A 27541-nucleotide genomic window follows, 5' to 3' on the forward strand; every position below is an offset into this window, starting at 1 on the left:
AGCACAGTTGATCAGTGATTCACTGTGGAACAATGCATCAAGAAAGGCCTTTGCAGAGAAACATTGGGAGAGAGTTTAGTCCATTTTCTAAGACTTGCTTACTTTTTTTTTTTTTTTAAAAATCAATGCTACCTGACTTAACTTGGATGATTTGGGCCTGGGTTCACATCAGAGATGAGCACTGCAGTGACCTGCTTTGATGTCAAGCCTTGGAATTTAAGAAAAAATATCTGATCCTGGTTTGTTGTAGGAATTAAGAAAGACCTTTCTTGTTATTTTTTTTTTAACTTGCACTGAGTATAGGGATAGACCAATTGAGTTTCTTTTTTCTGAAAAAGAAACCAACCAAACAGCTACATGACAGCCAGTTGTTTCATGCACTTGGGGTTGCTCTAAACCTTAGTAAATTCTGATCCAGAAGCATTGTGAGCACGTGTTTTGTCCATGATGTCCTGGTCCTGGCTTTGCACAGGGCAAGATTAGCCTCCACGTTAGAAGGGCTGTGCTGCTTCTGGACTCGAGCTGTCTCTGAGACCCATTTGGTGGCATTATCTGTTTAAGGCTGATCACGTGGCAGCAGTTCTGAACTGAAAAAAATGGATGTGTCTACTTTGTGTGTACACAAAATGAGTCAGTCTGCAACCTGAGTATGTAATTTAGTAATAATTGAGCAATAACCATATCAATTTTACCTCGTATTTTATAAATACTTGCATGTGAGATGTGTATTATCATTTGAAATAAATGATGGTATGAATGTAAGTGGGTCACATCTCTACATTTTTTAAGGAAACTAAAAAATTTAGAGTTTCTGACAAGGATTTCAGGGGGTGGTTTCATTATTTTTTCCTGAAATTATACATAGCTATAAAGCACAGGGGAAGTGTTTCTTAGTAGGAGAGACTTTAAAGGTGAGGATGGCTACTTTTTTGAGGCAGGTTATGATTTTCTTTTTACTTTTCATACTATTCACTGCGGAGAAAATCGGATGGCAACATTATCTTTGTACTCCTGCTTGTGCATATGAATATAGCAAAGATTACTTCCAAGGATTGGTGTCCCCCTTTGTCTTTGTTTTCCGTCGCTCATATTTTCACTTTTCACTTTCTGTTCCATTTATCTGTAGCTGTTTTGTCAAAATTTCATGAATATAATAAGCTGTGGAATATTCTTATACTGCTGAAGCTATTTTTAGCTATAAATAGAGGATCCGAATCAACTCAAAATAAGCTGACAACAATTGCTTTATGAGCCAGAGGGTGGGCGAAGTCTAAATTATGAGATGACAGTACAACATAGTTGTGCTTTGCCAAAATGGTCTGTCATTCTGAAACAGTTATTTCCCTGTCAAAACGTATTAGTATGTTATTGCAATTTTAAAACAAACAAAACCCTCACTTTTTTTTTTGGTGCTGAAAAATTTTGGTCTGCCAGATGGCTGATGTGCATGCTGATTAATTATTTTTTTTAAACTGATATCATTTACCTAGTCCTGTCTGTCCTGTGCTGCAGGTTTGTAAATATTAAGTCCAGTCACAGGAATCTTAAAAGCAGTGAGGAGTTGGTTTTAAAAAGCAAAACACCTTTTGTATCAGTAACCACATTAGAAGAAAATTTAAACGTTTATTGTTTGTGCTTATCCATACCAGTTCTTAATTTAATCATCAGTATTTGAAATGCCTTTTTTTTTTGTCATCCATTTACAACAAGTTGATTACAGTGTTGTCTTTTTTTTTTAAACTGTGTTATAGTTTCTGACTTATCCTGTCTTGCTCTTCTAGAAGGAGTTCTGGAAAGACTACAAAAATGGACTTCAGGGAGAAAGTAACACAGGACATACCTGGTATTCATTTTACCTTGCATTTCCATTAATCATTGGCCTTTTTGTTATCCTCATTGTCATTTTTGTCATATGGAGATGCCTCTTTAAAAAGAAAATGCGTAGACAGTCGGTGTACGTGCATAGGGGAGCCCACGAAGCGATGGGTGATGGTGCTGTGGCTGACGGTAGAGGTCCTCTTCCACCGCCTCTCAGCATTGTTCATTCCCCACAGGAGGAAATGTATGAAGTCAGTGGGCTCTCTCCAGGAGGTCTGAGCTATACAGATGGACGGTCAGACTCAATATCCACAAGGTTCTCAAACTGTGATCCTCCTCCTTCATATGAGGAAGCCACTGGTGAAATCAGTATGAGAAGAAGTGAAACTGAACAACATTTAGATCCACCCCCACAATATGAAGACATAGTAAATTCCAATTCAGCCGGTGCAATTGCACTATCTCCTGTTGTCACCAGTGCTAAATGAAGCAAGAAGAATGCTATGGACTTCTTAAAAATTACTAATCATTTTGTAGCACTTTATCTTGGCTTATTATGCATTTCTGTAATTTAATGGACTTGTACAATGAAGTTCACTTTTGTTTTAGATTCACTTGGGTTTGGGTTTGGTATTTTTTTTCACTACAGCAGGTCTTGAAAGATAAGGAATCTATATTGAGAGTGTAGTGCGGGTATAAATGTGGTGCTCTATCATACTTCTCAAAAGTACCTTCTCTTTGAGGGATGTCACTTGTTTTATTCTGAACATTGTCCACATTCCCCACAAGACTTGTGGAATCCCCCTCCCTCCCCTTTCTTACTGCAGACTGTCAGAGTTGTCTGAAGTAGGGAATCCTTAAGGAACATTTTAGATAGTTATTTACACTAAAGGGGACTGATTTTGCAGTATTGCCTCTTGTCTTTTGTTACATTCTGCACCGTAACCTGGGCCCGCGGAAGGCTGCGAGCAGTCTGCCTTTGTGTTCAAACCAGTATCTCGTTAGAGTATGCTGGCTTAATAGCAATAATTTCAGAGTCCTAGCGGAAGAGGTGTATTCTAAAGCTTTTGCTATTACAACTCAAAATTCTGTAAATGCTTAGAAGCTAACAATTCAAGATACTAATTTGTGAACTTAATAATGTACTTTTTTTTTTATCTATGTTCTGCCTTTCCTGTCTGTTTTTACTTGTGTATTATAGAGGTGAGAAGTGTGTATATGTGACCTTTAGAACTTGAAAGTTCATGCAACAGTAAATAATGAAATACTGAAATACTCCGAATGGATAAAATCCTGATCATAGTCTTCCTACCACAGTCTTCACTGGGACCAGGATATTATCCTTAAACACTTAAACCCAAAGGTATTACTTTCCTTTTAAAAGGGAAAAAAAAGGGAAAGCATTCAGTGTGTGTGACTTTTTTTTTTTCCCCCAACTATGAAATAAAAACCCCTTTCTCAAATCCTGATACTCTTTTGCCTCTCGCATAGTTACATGTACTGTGTGTGCACCTTGTATTGGACGCTATGGAAATCCTTTGCAGAGACTATAGATACCTTTTTTTCAACAACAATTATATTTATCACTTACCTGTTCTAACAAGATGCTTCTGTTGCAGAAGCTAACAATATGTTATAATGAAGTAAAGCTACTTTTTTCACTGTTTTTAAGAACAGCGTAGTGCTTTTATCCATGACATGAATTCTTAAAGCACACTTCATTCTCAGTCTACACAAGCCTCTTGGGTTTTTTTCACAGCTCTTAGGTTATAGGTGCTGGGAAGTGTGTTAGTCCAGGCTGGCTCTGCTGTCTCCAGCTGTGAGCTCGAGTCCACCTGACTGGGCAGAACTGTGAGGTCGCATCGTGTTGTATTTCTACAGGCATCCCCCCGAGCGTTAGTCTGGAGTGACTTTTTGAGGCTGAAGAGATGTGGATTTCTTGTCAGACTCGATACAAGTTAGAATAGAGGCTCGTACAGAATTTCAACCAGCTGGTTTAGAAGCTGATGATAGTTAAGCTGGTGCAAGCTGTGCTGTGGCAATTCTTTTTTCCCAGCTTGATTTAAAAGTTCATTGCGTGGTTTGACTTGCGAATATTGATTTCAGTTTTCTTTCCACCCCACATGAAGGTAGCGTGGCATTAGCTTTAGTATTGCTCTCTGTTCTACTCATGTACTAGCACCGATTGACATGGGCTTAGCCCTGAAGGACTGCTGCGTTGTGTTGGCTTTCTTACTACAGAAACCCAAACTGCATCTTATTCCAAAGACCCCAAATGAAGTGTCGGTGCCATCCATTTGAAACTGCTGTTGATGTCTGACGTGTGCTGGTGTCTACCGTCTCATGGGGGCTTAGCCCATCTTTTCCCTAAGAAATCTTACAGAAAGCTGCTGGAAAAGAAATGTATGGTCGTAGATGGGTGTGTATGTGCACACTTCTGTGAGAATTTGGTATAATGTACTGACAAATGAAGTCAGGATTTTATGATTAATTTTATGCTCTCATTTTTGACAAAGAGGAGGTTGCCTAACTTGTCTACTGGGGATCTTCAGTTGCTAAGGCAAGTTGTATTAAGAGTTAATGGATGAACTCCAGGCCAAACTGTTGTCAAAAAAGATCACTCTGACTTATATTTATTATTTACAACAGAGATTGGGCAGATAAAAACAATATGGTTTGGACACTTGTAGTAAGAATTTCCTGGGTCTTGTTTTTGGACTGTCTGACCTTTTCTTTTGAAGTGGTTTTAGCTCGTGTGTCCTGAATTGCCACTTGTAGAACTTAAAACTCCTTTTATACAAAGCAACAGTTTTGTACTGCTTTAGGCAGACGTTACCAAAACAAAGTGCCTCATCTCAACATGCAGGAACCACCTCAAAAAGAGCTGGTATTTCAATGTCCGTGCCATATTGGCATCTCCTGTGCCTGCCAGCGCATCTGGCAGTTTTAGCAGTGACTTTTTTCGTTTGGGTATAAGACTCTCCTATAGGAAATGCATGGAGATCATCACCCATTTCACATTAGGTCACTCAGCAGCTGTCATCATCCCCTGAACGTGGGCAGTCTAGTTTAGAAATGAGCTGGCTTTCTTTTTTCTTTTTTTCTTTTTCTCTCTCTTCTAATGCTATATTCCACTACCACTTTTAACAGCTTTATGTTTCCAGTTCCTAAGTTGAGTATCTTGCTGTATCCTGTAGATACTTCTATGTGCAATGCAAAAATCATGCTCATCTTTCCAAAAAAGCCACAACCAAATATCTAAAATGATCTGTGAGTTGAATTCATCGGGCTATGCCTTTTCCATGTACATGAGCGTGAATGCCATTGTGGGCCATAAACTTATGCTTTGGTGAATATATTTCATAATTAAACAAAACTTGTGTGCCACAGTTATCCAAATGTATTTTCTCTAAGACATGAATAGCTTTCTCCATGTTGTAATAGTGTTGAATTACAAAATACTTTCTTCTGTTTTGTGAAATGTGGGAAAATAGCTTAGTCTTGTGGCTGACTTTTCTAATCTGATTGAAAAATAAAATTTCATTTGTACTGCGTTTTTATACAGCTTTTTTTTTCCAAATCACTTAGTAGTTTTACCTACTGTGTAATTGCGTTGTCATGCAATAAATACTTAAATTTATAGTTGTACCTCTCTCAAGGTTTTGCAAATCTGATGCAGTACTCTCTTGACTGACATGAATAGTCAGGATACTGCCTTCCCCACTTTTGAATGTAACATTGAATTTCATCTTGTATTACGATTGCGATGATCTGTCTACTAAAACTTTAACATGTGTTGCTGTTTTAAGAAATGATGGACATTATTTGCTTCGAATATTTAGCATTAGTGGAGGTTGTTCTGTCTTCACTGGATGTAAATAACCTCTGATTACAGTATTGCATATTTTAAAAGGGTTTGGTTTACATTAAATTATCCTATTTAAACATTTTTGCCTATGTTTATAGAAAATTTTTTGTAACATTTGGTTTTGGATATGCTAAATAAAATTTTTTTAAGATGCCTCATGTTTCAAAATATCAATTCTACACAAGTGCAGTGAGAATTAACTGTATTTCAGTGATGCTCTTTTAATTTCCATTTTATGTACTTGATCATTTGCAGTGAATCAGTTGTTTTCTTTTCATAACTTAAAATATAAATGTAATTTTATTTTCAAGTAGGCTTGATATTCTTTCAAAGTTCAGGCTCATTTTTAATCAGATGAGTGAATTTGTTTGGTTTCTGTTTTTAAAAAAGCATTTGTTGTAGCCATAGCTAAATAAGTCACAGGCAGAGGGAAAGCAGAAATGATTACAATAAAATGAAACAGTACACTAGGAAAAATGTTTAAGTCGGGGCACTTAATTTCAAAGTTGGCTTCAGCCATTTGAAAGAAAGTTGATTGCAAGATTTTGCATCAGCTCTGTGAATGATGTATTAATAGCAAACAAGGAAAAAAAATAAAGCAAAACCTTGCCTAATGATCCCTGCTGGAAACAAAAGGTTTCCATTCCGGTCAAGGCAAACTTTGTGTCATCCGTTCTCCCTCAGCTGCTAGTAAATGGCATAATATGTCCCTGGTATTTTTCCTGGCTTTATGGCATGACCGGAGTTTGTTGGAGACGTCAGTGAGGCCCCGCAGGAGGTACCTATCTTGGGATTTCATGAACACGAGGGCAGTTTTGTAACAAAAACGCACAAAGAGTTCAGCTGAAGCAACAAAGTGCACGTGACTTCCCAGGCCGTGGTGTGGCACCTTGCTCCCCTTGGGAAGCTTTTATTTGTGTAGCTCAGACCAACGCCATCCCAACAGAAGGCTGGGTGTTGGGTTAAGTGGCATTCTCTGTGCGTGTACACGTCCAGCGGCCTGACCCTACATCCATCAGCGTTGGCCAACGTGTTTGCTCATGGTTCAATGCATGATTGCCCTGGCACGCCTGGCTCCTAGCTGTTGGAACGTGGCAGATACAACATTAAACTGGTATCGTCAATCTCGGTGTCTATAAAAAAAAATCTTCACACCAGGTTACTAGTGATAAATGTTCATTATTTATTGTGTTGCCTGCCCTGGACACTGTTCTCTGCCGCTCTAAATCACGCTGATAGATTCTCTTTTATCTCCTGCATAATGTGAACTTTGTAAATATTTCCTAGTGCTACTTGCTGATTTTTAAAAAGAAGAAAAAACATGTTGAGCTGAAAGCAGTGAGGTGACACCTGTACTATTTCATTGCTTGAAGCACACACTTTTGATTGATTTGCTACAGGGTAATTGAACTTTGAGCTTTGCCAGAAAGTTGAATTATGCTTTTCTTCTGCACTGAGATCTCAGTAATTGTATTTTTGATTTGGCAGCGAGTTATCAAATGCTAAGTAACAAGTCAGTGCAAGAAAGGCCTTGTCTATATTCTCGTGATTGTATACATTATGCAGCATTTGCTTACCGTTTAGCTCTGCAACAATGTTTGCTGTAATATTAGGACAACTCTCTGTCCTGTCTCAGCATATCATGCAATAGAAACACACTGGTGTGCTCTTTTCCCCTGTCTTAGAAACAACAAAATCAAAGAATCAAACCAAAGCCTTTTAGCATGACCTGCCGTTTCCTTCTCCAGTTGGAAACTTTGTACGTGCTCCTCATAGCGTCAGTTGAGGAGCTTAAAACAAGAAGGAAACAAGTACTCAGCAAACTTATTTTGATACTTTCAGCAATTAAATCTCTGCGTAAGGAGGTAATCTGTACCAGACTCTCTCCTTGGCTGTGGTGTAGGATGTGTTTTCCCACAGAACAGACCCTGGACCAATTCCATAGGTCAGAGGCTCCCAATTTAATTTTTCTTTATTTTCTTAATCAACTGTTGCCACTGGCAGTGGTGGCACAGCACCCGCTCTCCACCCTGTGCAGGGACTCAAGCTGGTTACTCAATGCCTGCACGCTGCAAGGTCCCTGTATATGGGGATCTGGGCCCCAAACTTGCCTACTTTCCTTCCTTGTCCCCTTACCTTTCTGGATTGCTCGCACCCCATCCAGTATTTCAGTGCCCAACAATCTCAGCTGAGGGGCTGAGTGCAGGCGTCGGTCTGCTGTGACACATGGTGAGGCACAAGCTGTCACCACCTGTGGCCTTTTAACTTCCAGTCTTAATGCAGCCACCACACGTGGATCGTTTCCAAGATTAAAACCACTGCAGACAGCACTTCTTGCCAGGATTTTCTGTGAAAAGTGATACTGCCAAAGAAAAGCAAGGATGAAGTAACCAGCTCAAAAATTTTCCCCAGCTGCTGCCCCTAAACTGTCTTATCACGTCACGTATTTCTATTTACTATGAGCATTGCTGTTATTTTTTACTTCTTGCTTTCCTTTTTGTATCGTCTGCTTTTCTGTTCATGGTTCTATTGTAGCCATCGTTCTTACCTTACAGGTGGATGAAGATGAAATACATTTGGTCTCTGAAAGAAAACCTCATGCATGAGAGTTGGTCAGGCTTTATATATCACACGTACCCACCTCACCAGAGTGGGTAAAACTCACCAGAGTTTTAAACAAAAGCAAAAAATTCCACACTGATGTCTACTCTGTCTCCCAATAGTGATACTTACACCTCAGTATCCCCTTTTTTGCCTGCAGTCTTATGGGCTTGCGTTTCTGAACATTAGTTTGGTGTCGTTAGAGGTACTTCTGTCCAGCAGCCATGTGAAACAGTTTTGGATCGTTTCCAACTTACCTACAACTTCGAGACTGCTAGTAAAAGTGTAATAAAGGCTGGGAACCCTTGCACATTCATTTGCTGGTGGCGTAGGCAGCAGTAAGCAAATTCCTCGGTGAAAGCACCTGACCAGTGGGGAAGGTTGAAGGTAAATATCAACTTTGAAATGAAAACAGCTGCCTTCCATGCAAAGAAGATGCTGCCCCGGAGTCAGCTGAGACTGACTCTGCTGCTCGGGGCGATCCTGCTGCGTCTGAGAGGGTTTGGCAGAGGGTCTGTGGCACGGCTGCTTGTGCTCTGTGGGCAGCAGCCCGTCTGCTGGCATAGCAGGACTTGTGGGCTGCCAGAAGGTCCAGCATCCTGACAATTAGCACAACCCAGTCAATTGTATGTTGGTCCTTCTGTGGGTTTTGCCCACAATAAGTGTATTGTACTGTGGTATGGTTCTGTTCTCTGCCCGTGGGTGGCTGCTCACCAAAATTTGAGGGGCGGGGACAGCCGAGAACAAAACGTTTCTTTAATGTCTACATGCTCTGATGGTCTCCAGGGAATGGCTCTGTTCCACGTCCACACCGTGTTGGCACATCCCAGCTCTGCCAGCTGTGCCCGTGGAACAGCCTGTGCACCACTGCTCCATGGGGCCTGCGCTGGCAAGGCAACCCAAGCCCTGCTTGGAGTAGAGTTGTTCCTGTCCGTAGGAATTGGTATGGACATCTATGTAACTATTTTACTCTCGGTCTGAGCTCCAGAATATTTTTTTTAACAGTTCAATAACTTTTGCAATATGAAAGGATGTCTAGCATTTTTAGCCAGACATGGGTAGTAATGGTAAAAAGTTAGATGCTTTGTTTTTCAATTTCCGTGTGTGGGATTTTTCTCACTTAACTTGCTGATTTCTTGCATTTTGTTTAATAACACTGCTGAACAGAACACTCCTTGTTCTGTTCCTCCCTAAAATCTTTCACATGCTTTTATATCAAAAGTGCATAAAAGTTGATATTTTTATTGTGTAGATTCTTTCGAAGATGTAGCTTTGGAAATAATTTCTAATGTTATGTTCTCTTTGGTAATTTTTTTCAGCCTTATAAAGTGTTATTTACATCTCAGTTTCCCTTTTATTACCTACTTGTGCTGCCACTGGCATTACCTTTCAGCCTTTCCACACAGGCACCTCAGCTCTGTGAAAAACCTACCATCTCCCCCACTGGCAGGAGAAGTGTTTAAAACAGGGTTTCCTGTCCTGCATAACGCTTTCAGATTTCAACATTGACTGTTCTGCAGCAGCGCATTGAGAGCCTGAAGACTGTTCACAAAATCCTGATGCTCAGTGGCCCGGGGCTGTAGACAAACATCTCCAGCCCATGAGGAAGACTGGTTCTTGCCTTGACTTTGCCTTTCACCCACCGCCCTGGAGCGAGGATTTGAACCTGGGCTTCCTCCATCGCAGGGCATTAGGCTGCTTTGCTCGTTAGACTAGGTGAGCAGTCATCATTTTCAAACTTCAAAATCCTTTGAAATTTCCTACAGTGTATGCAGATTGCTGTGCATAGTGAATTTAATCTACTTACTATAGACTTAATCACAGGGTGTGGATTTGAGCTGCTCCTCTTGATTTTTTTATGTACTCGTGACACCAACCTTCCCAGTATACTTTTTGGATCACAAATTCCATCTGGAACCTGAAAACTCTTTGCCGGTGCAGGTTTTGTTGCTTGTTTTTTTTTCAAAATTGGCATGGTCCCATGAGCGATTTTAGCTTCACTGCATTAGTCCTCAGTATGAGCAGAGTTTATTAAAAAAACTCCTGAGCAGCAGTAGTTGATGGTTGTATGATTGACTACAGTGATGTTTCCTAGCAACTTGGCTGAAAAAAGATCATCCCACATTGCTCATTTGTCCCGAGATTTCCAGATTGCTGTGTTAAAACATGTTTTCTCTTGATGAGGCTGACTAAACTATGTCACTTTACCAGTACTCCCTGCACCAAATTTTGTGCCATACCATTGAAAAGGCTTCTCCAAGAGTGACACTAAAGGTATAAGACCCATTTTCAGACTCCTGTTTCAGGGGCAAGACATGTGCCAAATGCCCTCCCGCGCAGTCGAGTAGCACTACCCCTCATCAGCAAAGCATTGACTTCCCTCTGGCCTGCCATTTCCCAGCAGCTCTTCTGTGCCAGGGCTTGCAAAGGAGAGAGAGGGAGTTTGTTTTGCTGTTGGATACAGGTTTTCAGAGTCAGAGACCTATGGAGTTCGTTTTGCTGTTGGATACAGGTTTTCAGAGTCAGGTACAGCCTGTGGACCTTTCATCTGACATCTCCTCTGGGCTGGTGATGATGACAAATGGTTGGCTTGCTGATAGTCAACATCATTTCAATAATCCTTTCTTTTAAAGAGATTGCTGTTGTTAGTTGTGAATAAATGTTCCTCTTCCACAAGATTTCACAGATGACGTGCTGCAAGATGATACCCCTTTTCCTCATGGCATTCCCCTCTGCTTTCTCAGATCACAGAATCATAGAATGGTTTAGGTTGGAAGGGACCTTAAAGATCATTGAGTTCCAACCCCCCTGCCCTGGGCAGGGACACCTCCCACTAGAGCAGGTTGCTCAAAGCCCCATCCAGCCTGGCCTTGAACACCTTCAGGGATGGGGCATCCATAGCTTCCCTGGGCAACCTGTTCCAGTGTCTCACCACCCTCAGATAGCTTCTGAGGCTGCGACAACACTGAATGTCACCATCACAACCACTATCTGTGTTGATCTGAGGCTGCCTATGATTCAGCATAGACATGTTGGAGGTATTTCTGGGTGAGAGATGCTGTCCTTTCCCCCTCTTGAAGAAGAGCATCCAGCACCGATGGAGAGCTCATCAGTGGGATGTGGTCCTGGAGCACAGACTGCCGTGGTGCATGCCCTACAGTAGCAGCCACTCTGCCTGTCCTGGTAACTGCATTTGACCACAAAGTAATGCCTCTGAGAAGCAGATGCTGTGACTGGTTAGAGGCCTTTTTCCTTCAACACCAGTATGTCGCAACATTCTGTGCCTGAGCAAAGCTAATGTGGAAAGAATTGCTCAAGCTACAAGTGAGACACGTATCTGCAGGGCTGGGTGACCTGTGCCGGCTGCCCATTTGCCTGAGGTAGCCATTCTACTTTACAAACCCCTGAGCTGCAATGGACCTCTCTACTTGAGAGATCACTTCTCTCCTTGTGCCATACCCCTGCAACACCTTAGCTGGATTTGTGCTGCAAAGGAAACTGGTTGACCATCAGAAGTTTTCCAGGTCCATGGAGTCGCCTCTCTCTCTCTGAATCATGTGGCTTTAATTTAAATTTCTTGAGGGCATGTTGTAAAAGCTGCATTTTTTTTACAAGGCTTTGAGGGGAGTATAAAGAAATTATGTGAACGTGCTTCTGAAATGTTCCTGCCCTCACTGTCCAGTGCCTGATACAAATTGTTTTCTTCACTTTGCTGGCAGGTGAGTTAATTAATTTTAATAGAATGCTACAGGGTGGGTTTTGCAAGTCTAATTATTGGAAGGGCACTCAGAAATCTTAAAAGGTCTCTTCTAATGCCAAATCTAAGGAAAGTGATACAATTAAATAATGGCCTAGTATTTATCTTAATTTAAAAAAAAAAAAAAAAAGGAGGAGAGAAAAGGAAGAGGCCAGGTCAATTGAAGCAATTATGCTACTAAGAGTACATGAGTGTTAGAAGTCCTCCAGATCCCTTGGTTATGTTCATGTACACATATCTCTGGTATCTTTCTAACTTGATTGTCTATATTTGTATCTAGTTAATGCAGACTTCTCTGCTTTGACTTGGCCTGCCTTTGTGCTGTGGCCGATACCAAGATGCCCAGCAAATCCAAAGTGAGGAAATCATCAAAATGGGGATATTGGATCAGTCACAGTACAAACTACCAAACCACCGTCAGCCACAGGTACCGGTCTGCTAAACTGGACTGGCCAGTGCAGGCACTCATGGTATCTGTGTGAAAGAGTCAACCTGGAGAGAGGGCTAATGGGAGGCTCCTTGGCATGCAGCGAGGCAGCAGAGAGGGAGGCGTGCAGGAATGCTGAGGTTATCCCAGCAAACGTGCCGGGATTGTCTAACCGGATAGGTGTTTCCATTCCTTGGAATTTTTTTAATCACCTCTCTGCTCCTTTGGTGGTGTGTATAAAGCTATCTCTACAGGGCAAGTAGATAAAATGTCCCTTACAGCTAAGAGATTTGCAATGTTTTTTTCTTGTAGAAGAAAATGATTTCTGTCATCAACATGTTTCCTTGTCATTTCCTTCTTAAGGCTCTGTCCATAACAATAGAGTTTGGTCTGCAGTATTTCACCCGAAGACATCAACAGAGTGGTTGAAGTTGGATTTCTAAATATGTTTATGTATTCACATATCAACTCTGCTCTACCCTGGGCACGAGAATACCTCTGAGGCTAGAGTAGCAAGTTCCTTCACCTCCTTCTGGCCTTAAATGATTAAATGTGTTGAATGAACGACTCTTGCTGCGGTTGAAAAGCACAGATACAAAACCAAGAAAAGCTAAATCTTGCTGTATTTCAGGTATTTTCCCTTTAGTCATGTTTCTCTTGATCTGAACTCTCTTCAGAATACCTCTTCACAGATTAGTCTTTCTTTTTTATTCTATGCCAAGGTAAATTTATAATAGACGTTTTCTTTCACTTGTGTATAACCGTGAGAAATATTCTTTCAGATGGTAATTTGACTAAACTTATGAAGAACAGAGTTGAGCAATTTTGTCTAATCAGAAATTTTCATGTCAGAAAAAAATGTATTAAACTTGGATTAAGAAATGAACAGATTAAAAATGCAGTGGCTGTGCACCAGTCCCTTCTCATTACATCTTTCCAAGGAACCATTTAAAGCTTTTATTTGTTGTTCAGCTTTGTTTCTATTGCAAATAAAACAATATGAGACAAATAATGAAATATTGATTTAGCAACTTGAAACTTTTTTAACTGCCATATTATTTAATGCATCCATAGGCACCGCAGCAGAATGGAAGTTTTATTGTAGACTGAATGAACCTCTTGGTTTGAGCATGGCACGATGACATTGTAACTTAGCAATAAAATTGCAGGGCACATTTATGCCATCTGTTTCATAGTGGAAAAGCAAAGAGCATTTTGGTGATGGCCCCAAACAATAGATCTGGATTTAGAAAAGAAAAACAATTGAAGCTTGCAATGGCAGGAACAGCCTAAGATGTTGCACATCTTTCTTCTCCCACTGTTGCTCAGCTGCAGAGTTCTCCCAAGTGTTTCTTGGTTTAAGCATCCTTAGCCGCCATAGTCTGCTGGGTTAAGAGCTCAAAAAACCCCACATTTAAGTCCTAGAACACTGATTCAACAGATGTTTGCCTCTTCCTATCTTGTCTATTGCTTTCATCACCTTTTCATTGTTGGAGTGGGCAGGAAGGAAGGCGGTCAGGTTGCATTGCTCTGTGATCAGTCAGTGGTAGGAAAACAAAGTTAAAGGGTCACAGTCTGTTGGCAGGAGGCAAACATGAAACAGTTTTGTTCAATCTTCCATCAAAACAACAAAAAATCTATGACCTGAGCCCTGTGTTATCAGAAAATGAGAGAACTAGATTACAGTAAATCATGTGGTATGTGCAGAAAAGGGGTTTTCCTTAGGAAATCAGTGATGTAAGATAAGAGGGTTCTCTTACTCTGACCACTCTTCAAACATTCTATATTGTGGCCACTGTATTTTTAACTATCCTGTGACCTTAAAGAAGGGCCTGTAAAATACTGTCCATGTAGCTCTTGAATTCTGTAGATATGGAATGTGATTAAAATGGTTAATAAATCCTTTTTAAAATTATTTTTATTGCAAAGTTATAAATGCTATGGCATATCTACACAATAAATAAAAACCATTTTTCTTCTTTGGTGAGTGGGATCTCTTACAAGGATTTTCTCCACAGCTTCTTACTGTTTTCTGTGTATTCCCTTTCCCAAATCAATATAGACTTTTGGAGGAGGAAAGGAGAAGACAAAAGACGTCAGAGTTGTTGAAGCCACTAGTTCCTGGTCTGCTACAGCACTATGATTGCCTCAGGAAGTCTGTGCACACTCTCAGCGGCAAAACCCCTCTCTGGCATGTCCTCCTCAATTCAACTACCTCTCCCCAGTTCCTAGTCCTGGATCCTCAGTACACACTTTCCTACAGCCTCCCTCACAGCCTGCTGCTCTACAGCGTGAGACCTTCATCAATAATTGCTGTGAGTTTACCATCAATTCGTGTGAAGGAGGTTTTCATCCTTACCCAGCTGTCTCCATTAGGCACCTAGTTACCTGCCTGGCACAAATCGGTGCCTGTCAAATTTTAAACTAGAAGGATGGAAGCAGCTGGGTTTGTTTGTGTTTAAGCCACAGACGGCACAGTTCTCATTTTTTTATAGTGTTCACCAATTTTAAGATGAGCGCTTGAAAAATGCCATTAAAATGAGGAATGGTCGCAAGGTAATAAAGAAACAATCTTCTCACTTTAAGGACTTGAACTAAAAGCTAAATGACTGTAGAGGTTCAGATTGTAAAAGCAGTGGGAAATTTAATGAACAGTGACCCCACTGGAAAGTCAATCTGTCTGTTAATGTTCAGTTTTGTCATTTCTTCTGAAAAGTAATAAACTTCTATTATCTAATCTATTGGTTATGGAACCTGGGGTCAGGCTCCTGTTGTGCTTAACTCTGCCAATCTGTCTCAGCTGAAATTACTGACCTTCCCCGTGTAATAGGTAAACATCCCAAGCAAGAAATAAGTACACAGGTAATCAGGGAAACAGTTATGGTTGTGGGGATCGGAAATTGTCATGACTGTGATTGCAAAAGCTCTAAAAATGGTCTGCAAATTCCCCTCATCTGAAACTGATTCAGCCAGTTAAATTATTTGAGCAGGGCAAAATACAAAGAATGATGCCCCAGTTCTGTAACAAGCCATTCATCTGGATTCTGTAGAATATTTATTGCAAATCTCATAGCAAAAGGTGGTAATCAAATAAGAGATAACAATATGAACCTCTTTGCTTATGTTTACCTATTAAGAATGTGCATTTACTTAACAAGTTGGCGAGAAGAGGCACCTTGAAAGCTAGCTGATTTAAAGTGTATTTTAGCTACAGGCTAAAATAATTGAGCTAGAAGTAGCATATCTGTGCTTTCTGTGGTGCAACAAACCTTTGTAAAGCAGGAAAGCTGCAAACTTTTCACAGCACCATCCATACAGGCTACTGCTGTGTGTTGTTTGCTCCTGTCTCCTACCCCAAAGCAGGACCAGCCCTGTCCTACAAAGGTCTTCATTTGGGCTAAAGTTTCAGGGTGGCTTCATTTTAATCTTATCTAGTTCTAAAATCAGAAGCTGATCCTGTTTGGTCATGCTTTGTGACCAGCATGTTTGAATGGCTTTGCACAGCAGCTTGTCCTGTGAGAAAGGGACTGTGCGTGGGTGGGATGTGACTTTGGAAGTGGCTGAGCTGACAAAACTCTTCAGGCTTCACCACTCTTCTGTTGTTTTTAATTTTCCCCAGTTAAGTGGTGGGGATTATTCAGACACGTATATATCCCCCACAGCGCACAAATTTAACTGGAGATTTATGAATTCATTATGTACTGCATGTCACACTAAATTGGTATTTTCTTCTTTATGATGCTTTAATAAAAATTGCGTAGCTCTATTTACATATATGTCTCAGATAAAATTTCTTTAAAGTCTACTCAAGTTTATTTTTGCTTAAAAGCCTATTGCAATTTATGGTCAAATATATAATGCAAGTAAAACTTCACATTTAAAAAGTTACTGAGTTTTTTATAGTTTTTATTTTTTTTATTTTTCCCCTTTTCTCTTTTTTCAATGCTGGCTGGCATTTGCTTCTGTGGGCTGGAAAAACAACTTTCCCAGAGAGTAACGTCCTTTTCCATTAAAAAAATCTTGATCTAAAGGAAATTTTCCAGCCAGCAGCTTGCCATTGCTAAAGTCCAGGGAAAAGTTGGTGAAAAAAATCTGGAGAAGGCCACTATTTTCATGAAAAAGAATGAACCTATAAAGGGTTCTACTGGTCTTCAGGCTGTCCCAGCAGTGAGGCAGCCCCAGGGCAGAGCTGGGATGGGGATGGGGATCGGGGACCACCACAGACCTGAAGACTGCCAGGCATGGCTGGGGATATGGGGCATCTCTGTGGCCGGGGCAGGGGCCCAGCAGGTGAAGGTGGAGCAGCAGGGTCTTCTCCCAGCCCAGGGCAGAGGACCGTGATGCTCTTCCTCAGCAATTTTCGCCACCAGAGCCAGCCCTGGGCAGGGGCTGCAGAGCTCCAACCACCATGGCCCAGGCCTAGGCGATGTTTTGATCCCTGTTACTAGCCAGGATCCTCCTTTTAGTGCCACCTGTTGCTTTCTACATCATCCTCTCTAGTATGACAGGGCAGACAGGAGGATGGCAGCCTCCCAGCCTGGCCCCCCTGTGCCCTTTGCGTAGGCACAGTCCTGATGCACCACTATTTTAACTTGTGCTTTATTCTGCTGAGCATTCTGCTCCAAAACATTTTCTCTCTTTCCTGGCAGCTTCATGCATCCTCTGTGTGTGGGGCCAGCAGCAGCCACTCAGTGGCCGCTACCCTCGGGTGTCTCCAGCTTCATAACGCATCGCTCTCACCCCACCTTTTTCTGAGCAGAGCTTCCTGGTGTCTCTCCTGAAGTAAATCTGGAAACTATAGACTTATTAAAGAACTCTTTCAAATACCCCTTGTGGGAAAAGATACCACATCAAGCTTCTCTGTGAGTGTACTGTGCCTCTCCGGCCAGCAAAAAAGCCATGGGCAGGAGAAGTGCAGAAGCAGTGGTGCTCCCTGCCCATCTGCAGTGCCCAAAGGAAAGATAAAACAAAAATGAGAGTAAATTAATTTTTAATTTTACACGATGACAGCACAGCCACTTCTCACAGCAGGGCACAGCACCATTAGAGATTGACCTGTCCCTGTCAATACAGAAGTAATTGTGTCCTCCAGGCAATTCTCTGAGAGCAGGGTTTCTCTCCAACCTGCTGAGACTGGGCTCCTTTGTGCTGCCACAGTCTCTGTGACATAAATGACTGTCTGCTCTCCACCACCTTCACTCCTGCCCTGGGAGGGTGGTGGTGGCGCACCCTGACAAACAGTGATGGCTTAGTGCAGGCATCTACCATGGCATGTGCAGGGGACCACCTACATGACATCGTTGCTCTGACGCATTAAACGAGTTACTTCCTCCATTCCTCAGAGCTGCCCGATGGTTTACAGCAATTAAATAGCACGGTATGTGGGAGAAGCACGCATAGTAATGTCTGTGCCCTAGGCCTGGCACAACCTGCACCCCGGTTCCTGTTGCCACCTGCCCATGGTGGCATGCCCATCTGCCGACTGACTGGACAGTTTGCTCTGGAGAAGCCAGTCCTGCTAGGCTTCCCAGCGTCCCTGCAACGTCCTCCCTGCCTTCCTGTCCTCATCACCAGCCACTCACCCCGCTGCAAACGGTGCAGTCATAGCCTGTATGGTCCTTTATCTCACCATACTTATTTATTCAGTTTTAGTGGTTGCTTGTAAGAGTGCATTCCCTTCTTCCAGCCACATTAGTCATAGTATTTCTGATGTGGTTCATCTCTCGTTTACCTCTCCACAGCTGGTTAACGACTCTGTGTTCTCCCTTCTAGTAGCTGGTGACGCTGCAAATCACTGCCAGAGCCTGGAGCCGGCACGTAACTTCTGTGTAACACAAAGTGGAGACAAATCACGCGTCTAGAACTGAATCCCTTGGAAGAAAAATATTTCAGCTGCATCTGATAAGACAGCTGTAAAATATACACTGCCTTTTGGAATATAAGACAGAATATGAAATATGGGGGGAAAAAACCCCAACATTTCTGGATGGCATTATCAAAAAGTGTTTAGCATATGGTTAGCAGTTTCCAGTCAAGTGGAAGATAAACCTTTTATAGACTGCAGTAGGAGCAGTGATTTGCTGTCAGCGGCACTTTGAAAAGCATATTTGGATCAACCAGGTGAGGAGGTGATTCAGAAATTTGTCAGCTAAACAAGGGAGGTTACAGACCTGAGGGCGAGACACAAAATAAGGTATTTATTGCATGAGGGTCAATGAAAGTAAGGACATGAACCTGTAGAATCTTATTCATACTGTTAGTCCTGTTAAAACGACTGATAAAGGGGCTACCCCCTGCAGATGAGTTGTAGCACTGAACCTCCAGTTTAGTTGTCTTATGGAGTGTCTGAGATATGAAAACAAATTTTTCTTTCGATATTTAGTTGCCCTAGATGGGATAGCAGCAGAGGGTCACATTAGCTTCTGTGAGGTGAAAGAAATTTAATGCATACTGATTATATATGTTATTGCTGTAAGCAAAATAGAAACATTTTGCAAAAGCGAATGCTGTTTCTATAAAGACTATACATATATTGTGGAGATGAAATTCTTAGTTCAAAAGTCTGACCCTTTTTTTTGAATTTTTTTTCTCTGAATGCAGGGAAGTGCCATGGCTGTAGCTGTACTGCCCTCTCGTGGGGCGAGCTGGAAGCAGCAGCCAAAGGGGCCGGAGCTGCCAACTCCCCTCCCTCAGTGTCACGGGTTTTCACTGGCCAGAGAGAAAGTGGTCAGAGGCTTCCTCACGGTAAGCATTTAGTCATAAAAGTCAATTTTCCCCTAAAACTTCCGTTTCTACATTTCTGCCGAAACCATCTCTGAGGCTAGGTCCCTAGAGGAATTGCAGAGACAAACATCTAAACAATAAGCAGTCCAATTAACGGTACAGCTCCTCTTCCCAATTCTCTTTCTGCAGGACCTGAGGTAGCAAAGGGTAATTAAAAAGCAGGATGCCCGACAACATTACTTCGTGGCACACTGTGCAGATGAGGAGCGGAGACAGCATACGAGGGATGGAAGTCTACACACAGATCCCTTTTGGTTCCCTGTGAAGGATGCCATCTATCACACAGATTGCTGCAATTGCCTCCCACGTTGTCATACCTCATCTCTATTCTGCGCTCCTCTTTGGGGAATTTTAAAGCAGCGTTTTCCTGTCTAGCCGAGGCACTTTTGTCACCCGCACTGAGAGAGTTGTCTGAGTACTTCATGGTCTCTGAAATATTTATCCTCTCACTTTTCTTGTCAGGTAAGGAAATTCTCCATTTTGCAGCTGACAAAGTGAGGCACGCGGATTAATTCGCAGCTCCAAAAAGAGATTTATGCATGTAAAGTGGTGCTTAGGCAGAATTTAAGAGTCTATAACCAAAATGTACATCGCAAAAAGCCCCGTTCAGTGGCTGGAGGTGCCTGCTGGCATGCAGGAAGCTGACAAGGAGTTCCCTTCTCTGCCTGAGGGAGAGGAAAAGTGACAGCGGTTCAACTTCTTGTTACGAGCCATTTATTTCTGTCTGTGAAATAGAAGTTCCTAAATAAAACTGCATTCAGCTAGAATTTCATATGCATGCTTCACATGCAGCCTGTGCTTCTAGCAATCACGGTGGGGTAGAGGAGGAGGCACAGCCTGCAAAGCTCCCAGAGGGGAAAGATTCAAGATAAGCTCTTGTCCTACCCTGCTGTGAGTAGCTGAGGGAAACACTGCCTGCCTTGTTTTATGCCCGTGGGACACCTATATCCCCAGAGAACATCTTCCCTCAGAGCCTACTGCAGTGTCAACAGGCAGGCTATACATGGCCTTGGCTTCACTGAGCTGAGCAGGTAGGTTTATGCTTAATTTGTGAGGCTGTTTGACCTGCTGTTGAGAATTCATTTCACAAGGCTGAAGTATCCTGGAGTTCAGTTAAGATGACTTTATCCCAAAAGATGAAGCACTGTTTCTGTCCATTAACCTAGAGCACGGCTCCTGGATACATAAAATCCATGTCCTAGGCACTTCTAATCCCATGAAAGTTTGAGCCTCCACCTCCCTGAGCTTAGAAAAATGCTCTAAACATCAGGCACTACAGATTTGGGGTGAGAATGGTCCCCATTACTCTTGGGCCATTGTACATCTGGGAAGGGAAGAACCACAGCAGCAGCAGAAAGCAGCCATGACTCGGAGCTCAGTGGGCTGTGAGTTTCCTGAGGGCGGGATTCTGGCTCCTGTTCTAGAGCATTTTCTCTGATTTATGAGCACAATGTTCCAATTTTCTCAGCAGCCTGAGGAACGACAGACTGCCCCTCCCCAAGCCAAGTGCCAAGGCTACCGACCCAGTCCCCCATGGGGACCCTTGCCATCTGCTCTCACAAATTCAGCACTTCTGACTACAGAAGAGTCTGAGTTCTGTAACAGAAGAGTCTGTAAAAGAGGTGAAGATCACCTGTGTACAAAATGTCCCACAAACTGGCAGCTAACATATTTTCCTGTAACACAGAGCCATTCGTTCAAACATCTGCGAGGGTGATGCTGGTCCGGGATTTAGCTCTCTCCTCCCTGGCATGTTTCCACCTCCCTGGCTATGCAAGAAAGCAGACAAGACACTGCAGAGAGTGCTTTCAGGGCTCTGAATCCCTGTTTCTCTGGGGAAACATCAAAGACAAGGTTTCAGACTCACAGCTTTCTGGGTGTTTCTGATTGATTAGTTTAAAACTCCCCTGCGCTCAGCGATTTGGCTTTTGGGCATTCCCACTTGGGCGCCTGATTTTTCTGTCTTCGATGGAGAGTGACTCTCACCCCACTATGTCACCCCTGCAGATGAGGGTGGCAGGAGGGGTACAGCAGAGATGCCACCTTTTCTACATTGCAACTTCTACAGCTGAAATCCCGAACGCCCACTAAAGTGTTCTGGGCTGTTGGAATCAAACAGCCACTCTGGACAGGCTGCTTTGTTTTCTTTCTTGCATTTATGACAAAGAGTGATTTTAGAGCCCACCTCCCCTAAAATAATCTGTGTGAATAGGGTTATTTATGTTGCTTACTAACAGCACTTAAATTTAGGCAAGAAATTTAGACATCTAAATTCCAGGAGACTAGCCTGCCCCATTTTCCTTGTGTGGTGTGTGGAGAAAGAAAGGTCACCCAGAAGCTTTTCAAAGCTGGAGCTGAAGGTCAGGGGCTGTTTTAAAGTCATCAGCAGTGAGTTAAGTTAAAATGCAGCGCAGCCTCTGGATTTTGTGATTTGTCCTCTAAAGGACTCTCTCCCCTGTAAACGTAACATGAGGCACATGTAAGACTAAGCACGTCCCTCCATTACGTAGTGTACCTCCTAAATGTGTGTGAGGAGGAACAGCAGTAGCACTTTCTACTCGAGAATGCAGCTCAGCAGCAAAGGAAAATGTTACATTAGAAAACAGATCCTGTTTTTTCTGTAGATTGCAGATATCTTCTTTTGAATCCTCATTCAGCAAACCATTTGGGAGTTGATTCAAAGCCCACCAAAAGATGATCACGTCTTAGTATATACATGTCTTTAAGCAGATGTTTAAGGACATCTGTATTCAGCAAAGCATACAAATGTGTGTTTAAATCCCACTGAAGGCCGATTTCACCCCTAAGTGCATTATCGAACTGGGATTTTGAAATACATCATCACCTCCCTGAAATTTTTCCTCACTTGGAGCTCTACTGTTTGAGAAAGAAAAGCCATATGGAACTAATCATGCACATTTTGTCTAGCAGATAGGCATTATAGCAGATTGTGTTTTTCCTTCAAGTGATTGTCCATATGAGCATGCAAACTGTGGTGTGCATATATCCAAACACGCAAGACAAGATTTTTAGCCCTAACAACATCCATAATGATGTACCTCCTGCTTAGTTGCATAATAATTATAAGAGATGATCACACTCATCACTGCCTATCTACCAGCCAAAGGAGGCTTCTTTTTCTTTTTTTTCTTCTTTTTTCCAGCTTACTGCTCTCACAAAGACCTTACTCTTTCTTGAGGTTGTTTTCACCCTTACTTTCTTTCATTTACGAATTGGACATTTTTTCATTGTCGGTGGGCTCCTCAGAAACATACAGTAGAGTTCAGATTACAAGAGAGATATTTCCCTTTCTGGCAGATATGCTATAAATTATTCTATTGCCTCAGGGAAAAGTATGTTCCTGGGAAGTGTACGATTTCCTGAAACTTCAGCACTGGCTTAAGAGAAAACATGAAGGACCCAAAACTGCAGAATTTCTACCAATTTCTATCTTTGGAGCATATAAAGAGGTTTGAATGAGCTCTCTTTCCTGATCAGTGCCTCCAAACTGGCATGGCTGGTCTTTATCATGTGATGAAAATGAGAGAGAAAAGAAAACACATGACTTCTCTTTCACTCACTAAGGATCTCCTCTGGGTGCACTTCCTCAGCCCTGAGTCTTACCAGCAAGCACCAAACCCCATGGGTCCTTGCCTTAGGCCAGGCTCTTTTCCAGCCTCTCCTTTGAGTTGGTTTAGGGCATGGTGGCTGTATGATACATACCTTCCCCTTCTTCACACTTGTTCTTCTAGCAGTAGCTTCTTTTGCAGCCTGTTTGGTAGATAGGGTAGGCAAACTGTTGAGGTCACATTTCCTCAGCACTCAAGGCAGAGCAGACCCTGCAAGTGCACAGTCTCACTTAGGGCCAACTTCCTACAACAGACCTTCTTATTACTGCTCTGCCTTAGTAGGAATGGGTTTCTTTGCAGGTTCATCCAAGGTACGCAGTTACAGAGGTTCCTTGGCTCTTATCAGATGAAATAGTAGGTCCCCCCAAATTGCCCTATGCTAGGACTCGAGCATGATGTAACATTCATTTTATATCCATGTGCACTATTTCAAGATCAGTCAGTCAATCCAAGCATGGTGGAAATAGTCTTCCTGATCTGGAGGACCTTGTGCAGCACCGAAGGCAAAATGTGAGGCAGTGTCATTACATTATGTCATTACACTATCTAATTTAAACACCCCTTGTACAGACAGATATGTGGGTATATTATTTTCTACTGAAAAGTTATATTTTTAATATTTTTCAGAATATGTTAACAGTGTTTTGGGAGCTGAATATTTTAATCTCTGTAAGCATAAAGATTTGCATTAATTCTTCTCTGTAAATCAAAAGGAGAGAGAAAACCCAGGAGTAATGCAGGCAAAAATTTCTCAAATATGTCCTAAAATACTCTTCTATGCATTAAGCTTCTCAGTTTAAAATAGTATGTCTCAGCAATCTCTGTTTCTCTGAACTAGTACAGTGGCTATATGTTATGGGAGACTCCAAAGCTCTTTGTTCCATTAGCATTTTTGCTCTGAATTGCATTGCATTGATCTTACCACAAACACTTGTCCAATATGGAAAATCGAATGCCAGGAGATGGTAATGTTGAGGAACCTACATTTCCCACATGGGAGACAGATATGAAGGGAAAGGGTAGGAATTTATGGCAGGGTGAAAATTTGCAACATTTTCGTAATGGCTATCATGTGGATTAGACAGATGATTATAGTGTCAAACAGGCCTCCAGCAGAGTGAGACGGAGAAGTTAATGTTTTTTTAGAGCTATAGTTTATCTTATAGCTGTACTATTTCCTTAATATGTATGTAAGCATATGTTATCAACATTATAAACAGTCATATTTTACAGTCCCAGCTGGGACTGCATGAATGTTTTATGAACTGAAAAGGCAGTTTGAGTTCATTTGGCACAATTCACATGGCAGATAATTTGGAGCTGGCCTTAATTTGAGCTGTAGGGTTAGCAGTGAGTGAGAAAGGAACTGAAGGAGGTAAATGTGTCTACTTCCTTGCATGCTGCAACATTTGGCCTTGAAAACTCTCACTGAAGCTGCCAATTTTGTATAAAATACTTAAAAATTAATGGACACAATGACTTGAAGATAGCATTCTGTCAGCAGGTCAATGCTGCAATGACCAGGCTATAGTTATGTTTAGTTCCTAATTCTGGCCAGTGAGAAAGCTGAATAGATTTACTTCACCAGGAAGTGGCAGCAATGACGATGCTTGCCCTTGCTTCATAAGGTTGTGCAATCAAAGGTGGAGAGTAAACAGTCCTTTGAGAGAAAGTAACTATTGATCCAAATCTGACTCAGCTCTATCAGTCAAGTCATGAAAAGCATCTGAAAGCAAATCATATTTCACTTCTCAGTGGCATGAAATACTGACGAGGTTGGGTTGATTTGCAATATTTTCATTGTTTGGCCACTTCAGTGAAAAATCACTTATTTGAAAAACAAGAATGGTTAGAAATTCTCAACTAGATTTTGTTTAAAAGAGTATAGGAATACAGAAAAATTTTTCTCTTCAATTTTTCAGGTGGGTTATGTTATATATTTTATACTACTGTTTGATTTGATTGTTCTTGACAACTTTCTGCATACGATGCAGAATTCTCCATCTGGAAGAAATACTAACTCATCTCCCTTATTCAGAATGAAAAGAACAACAGTTTGGCTTATGGCTGTGAGCAGAAAAACTGTGTTGTACTCTCTGAGGATGTGAAGAGAACAATGTCTGAAGGAATGATTCTATAGTGGTTAAATAATTATAAAAGACATGATAATTATGATTTTATCTTGGTTCTTATGTTTACCTTTTTCTGATTTTCCAAGCTGTTTGTTGTTTGTGGTTATTCAGACCACCAGAAATTAAAAAAGGTCAGAATGCATATGTGTGTGTGTGTTTGACAAACATGATAAATAACATTTTATTTACAGTTCTAATTCTCAATCTTTGCATTCCTTGCAATAAAAAAATAAAAATATAGTTTGCAAATAAGTATGAGAAATTATTCTATTGTTGCTTCAGTCATCACTCAATGAGGTTACGAAGGTTAAATATGCAACTGAAAGAGGTAGATTTATTTATCTTATTTGAAAAATCTCAACACTAAAGTCCAGAGGCATTCAAATAAGTCCTAGTTTGACTTGTAAAAATAAAATTTCACTTTTATATGTCTCAAAAATATTTCATTTTTAATTTAGAGATATCATTGTTCTATATCATGGGAAATTAAAATATAATTAAATCATGGTAAGGTTTCAGAATATTTTTCACCTGAGCAGCTCTTCTTTTTATGATGAAGAATACATCCTTCTCTCCCTACTCTATATCAGAGAAATTGCCACAGCAAATGAAGGCACAAAGTAGAACATCAGGTAAGGCAAGAACTGAGATGAGTTTCTCTGATCTGTGAATCTGTATCCTAGCCACCTGATTAGGTAATTTTTATTCCAGTAGCAAATATCCAATCTTTATTATGTGCACTGCAGTACAATCTGGGAATCCGCAAGAAGGGGTCTGAAACCTACTGTTTTAGGCACTCTAAAAACAAATCAAAAACACGGGATAGCAGGGAAAAATGGTAGATGAAAGAGCAGTGCGCAGCAGCATCTTTTTTTCTAGGGGCATTTTTCCTTATTTTTCTATGTATCCTGGCTAATATGACAGTCTTGAGATGAATTTGACAGCCCTACAGTCTTTTTTCCATTCTTTGGAAAACTGATGCTGAAACATGATTTCTGAAGTAAATGGTATCCATGCAGAAGTTGCCATTCAGTACCCAATTTGCAGCAGAACCACAAGTGCCCGCTTCCCCCTTGTCTAAACACGATCAGTAATGACTGGAAAGGTAAACATCGTTCAATTATAGTATGAAGCTAAAGTCTCTTTCTGATGTCACATTTAAAGAGAATGGTCTCAAACATCACGTATGAGACTCAGGAAATATTAACTAGCAGCCCTCTGCAGGCTCTGTTCAGCAGGGGCTATCAGACACTAACAATGAAAAGAGTGCACACAGATTTGACAATTTTTGGCATTTTTTTGTTGTGTCTATGATAGATAACAGAGTACTGATGCCCTGGCCAGCCTTATCTGCCAGGACCAGCACCTTTCATTGCGGAAACTAAATTTAAGTTATTCTTAATGTATGACATGATGAGCCCTGTGGGGACCTTTGGTAGTACATGTCCCTACACTTTACGAATGCTCACAGCCCTGAAGAGCAGAAAAACCACGTGAAGCAGCAGTGCAAACAGTGTGGCTCCAAGGACAGGAAAGAGAAGGCTGGGCAGCATCTCAGATGCCTGGGAGAACTGAAAACTTGTGGGCAGAAGGGCAGCTGAACTGAGTTTGACCTCATCCAGAGCCTGACAGCACTATAAATAGACACCATAAGGGCATTTAAAATATTTTTTTTCTGACTTGAGATTTATACACAGGCAGAAATTTAGAAAACAACTGGACTTGCCAAATGAGCCTCAAGTGAGGAATCACCTTGAGCCTAATCATTACATTAGACTGCTGCAATAGAATCATAGAATAATTTAGCTTGGAAAAGACCTTTAAGATCATCAACTCCAACTATACTAGGACTGCCAAGTCTGCCACTAAACCATGTCCCTCAACACCACATCTACACGGCTTTTAAATACCTCCAGGGATGGTGACTCAACCACTTCACTGGGCAGCCTGTTCCAATGTTTGACAACCCTTTCAGTGAGGAAATTTTCCCTAATATCCAATCTAAACCTCTCCTGGTGCAACTTGAGGCTGTTTTCTCTTGTCCTATCACTTGTTACATGGGAGAAGAGACTGATTCTCACCTCACTACAACCTCTTTTCAGGTAGTTGTAGACAGCGATAAGGTCTCCCCCTCGGCCTCCTTTTCTCCAGGCTAAACAACCCCCGTTCCTTCAGTCACTCCTCATAACACTTGTGCTCTAGACCCCTCACCAGCTTCGTTGCCCTTCTCTGGACACACTCCAGCACCTCAATGTCTTTCCTGTAGTGAGGGGCCCACAACTTCACACAGTGTCTGAGACGCGGCCTCACCAGTGCTAAATACTGGAGGGCCACACACAGTGTCTGAGACGTGGCCTCACCAGTGCTAAATACTGGAGGGCCATCACTTCCCTAGTCCTGCTGGCCACTGTTATTTCTGATACAGGCCAAGATGCTGTTGGCCTTTTTGGCCACCTGGGCACACTGCTGGCTCATATTCAACTGGCTATTGACCAACACCCCCAGGTCCTTTTCTGCCGGGCTGCT

General features: G+C 41.7%; 1 protein-coding gene across 2 annotated transcripts in view; it reads left to right on the top strand.

Moving 5' to 3' along the window:
• PRRG1 (proline rich Gla (G-carboxyglutamic acid) 1) overlaps nucleotides 1-5840 on the top strand; it is a 33455-nt gene extending 27615 nt beyond the window's left edge. For both annotated transcript variants that reach the window (XM_014954067.1, XM_014954068.1), the window contains exon 4: nucleotides 1782-5840. In XM_014954067.1, the coding sequence (XP_014809553.1) occupies nucleotides 1782-2306 (525 nt within the window). In that variant the 3' untranslated portion in view covers nucleotides 2307-5840. The remainder of the gene's footprint in view (nucleotides 1-1781) is intronic.
• The last annotated feature ends 21701 nt before the right edge of the window (nucleotides 5841-27541 follow it).

Source organism: Calidris pugnax, unplaced genomic scaffold, assembly GCF_001431845.1.
Source record: "Calidris pugnax isolate Ruff unplaced genomic scaffold, ASM143184v1 scaffold246, whole genome shotgun sequence".
NCBI classification, from domain to species: Eukaryota; Metazoa; Chordata; class Aves; order Charadriiformes; family Scolopacidae; genus Calidris; species Calidris pugnax.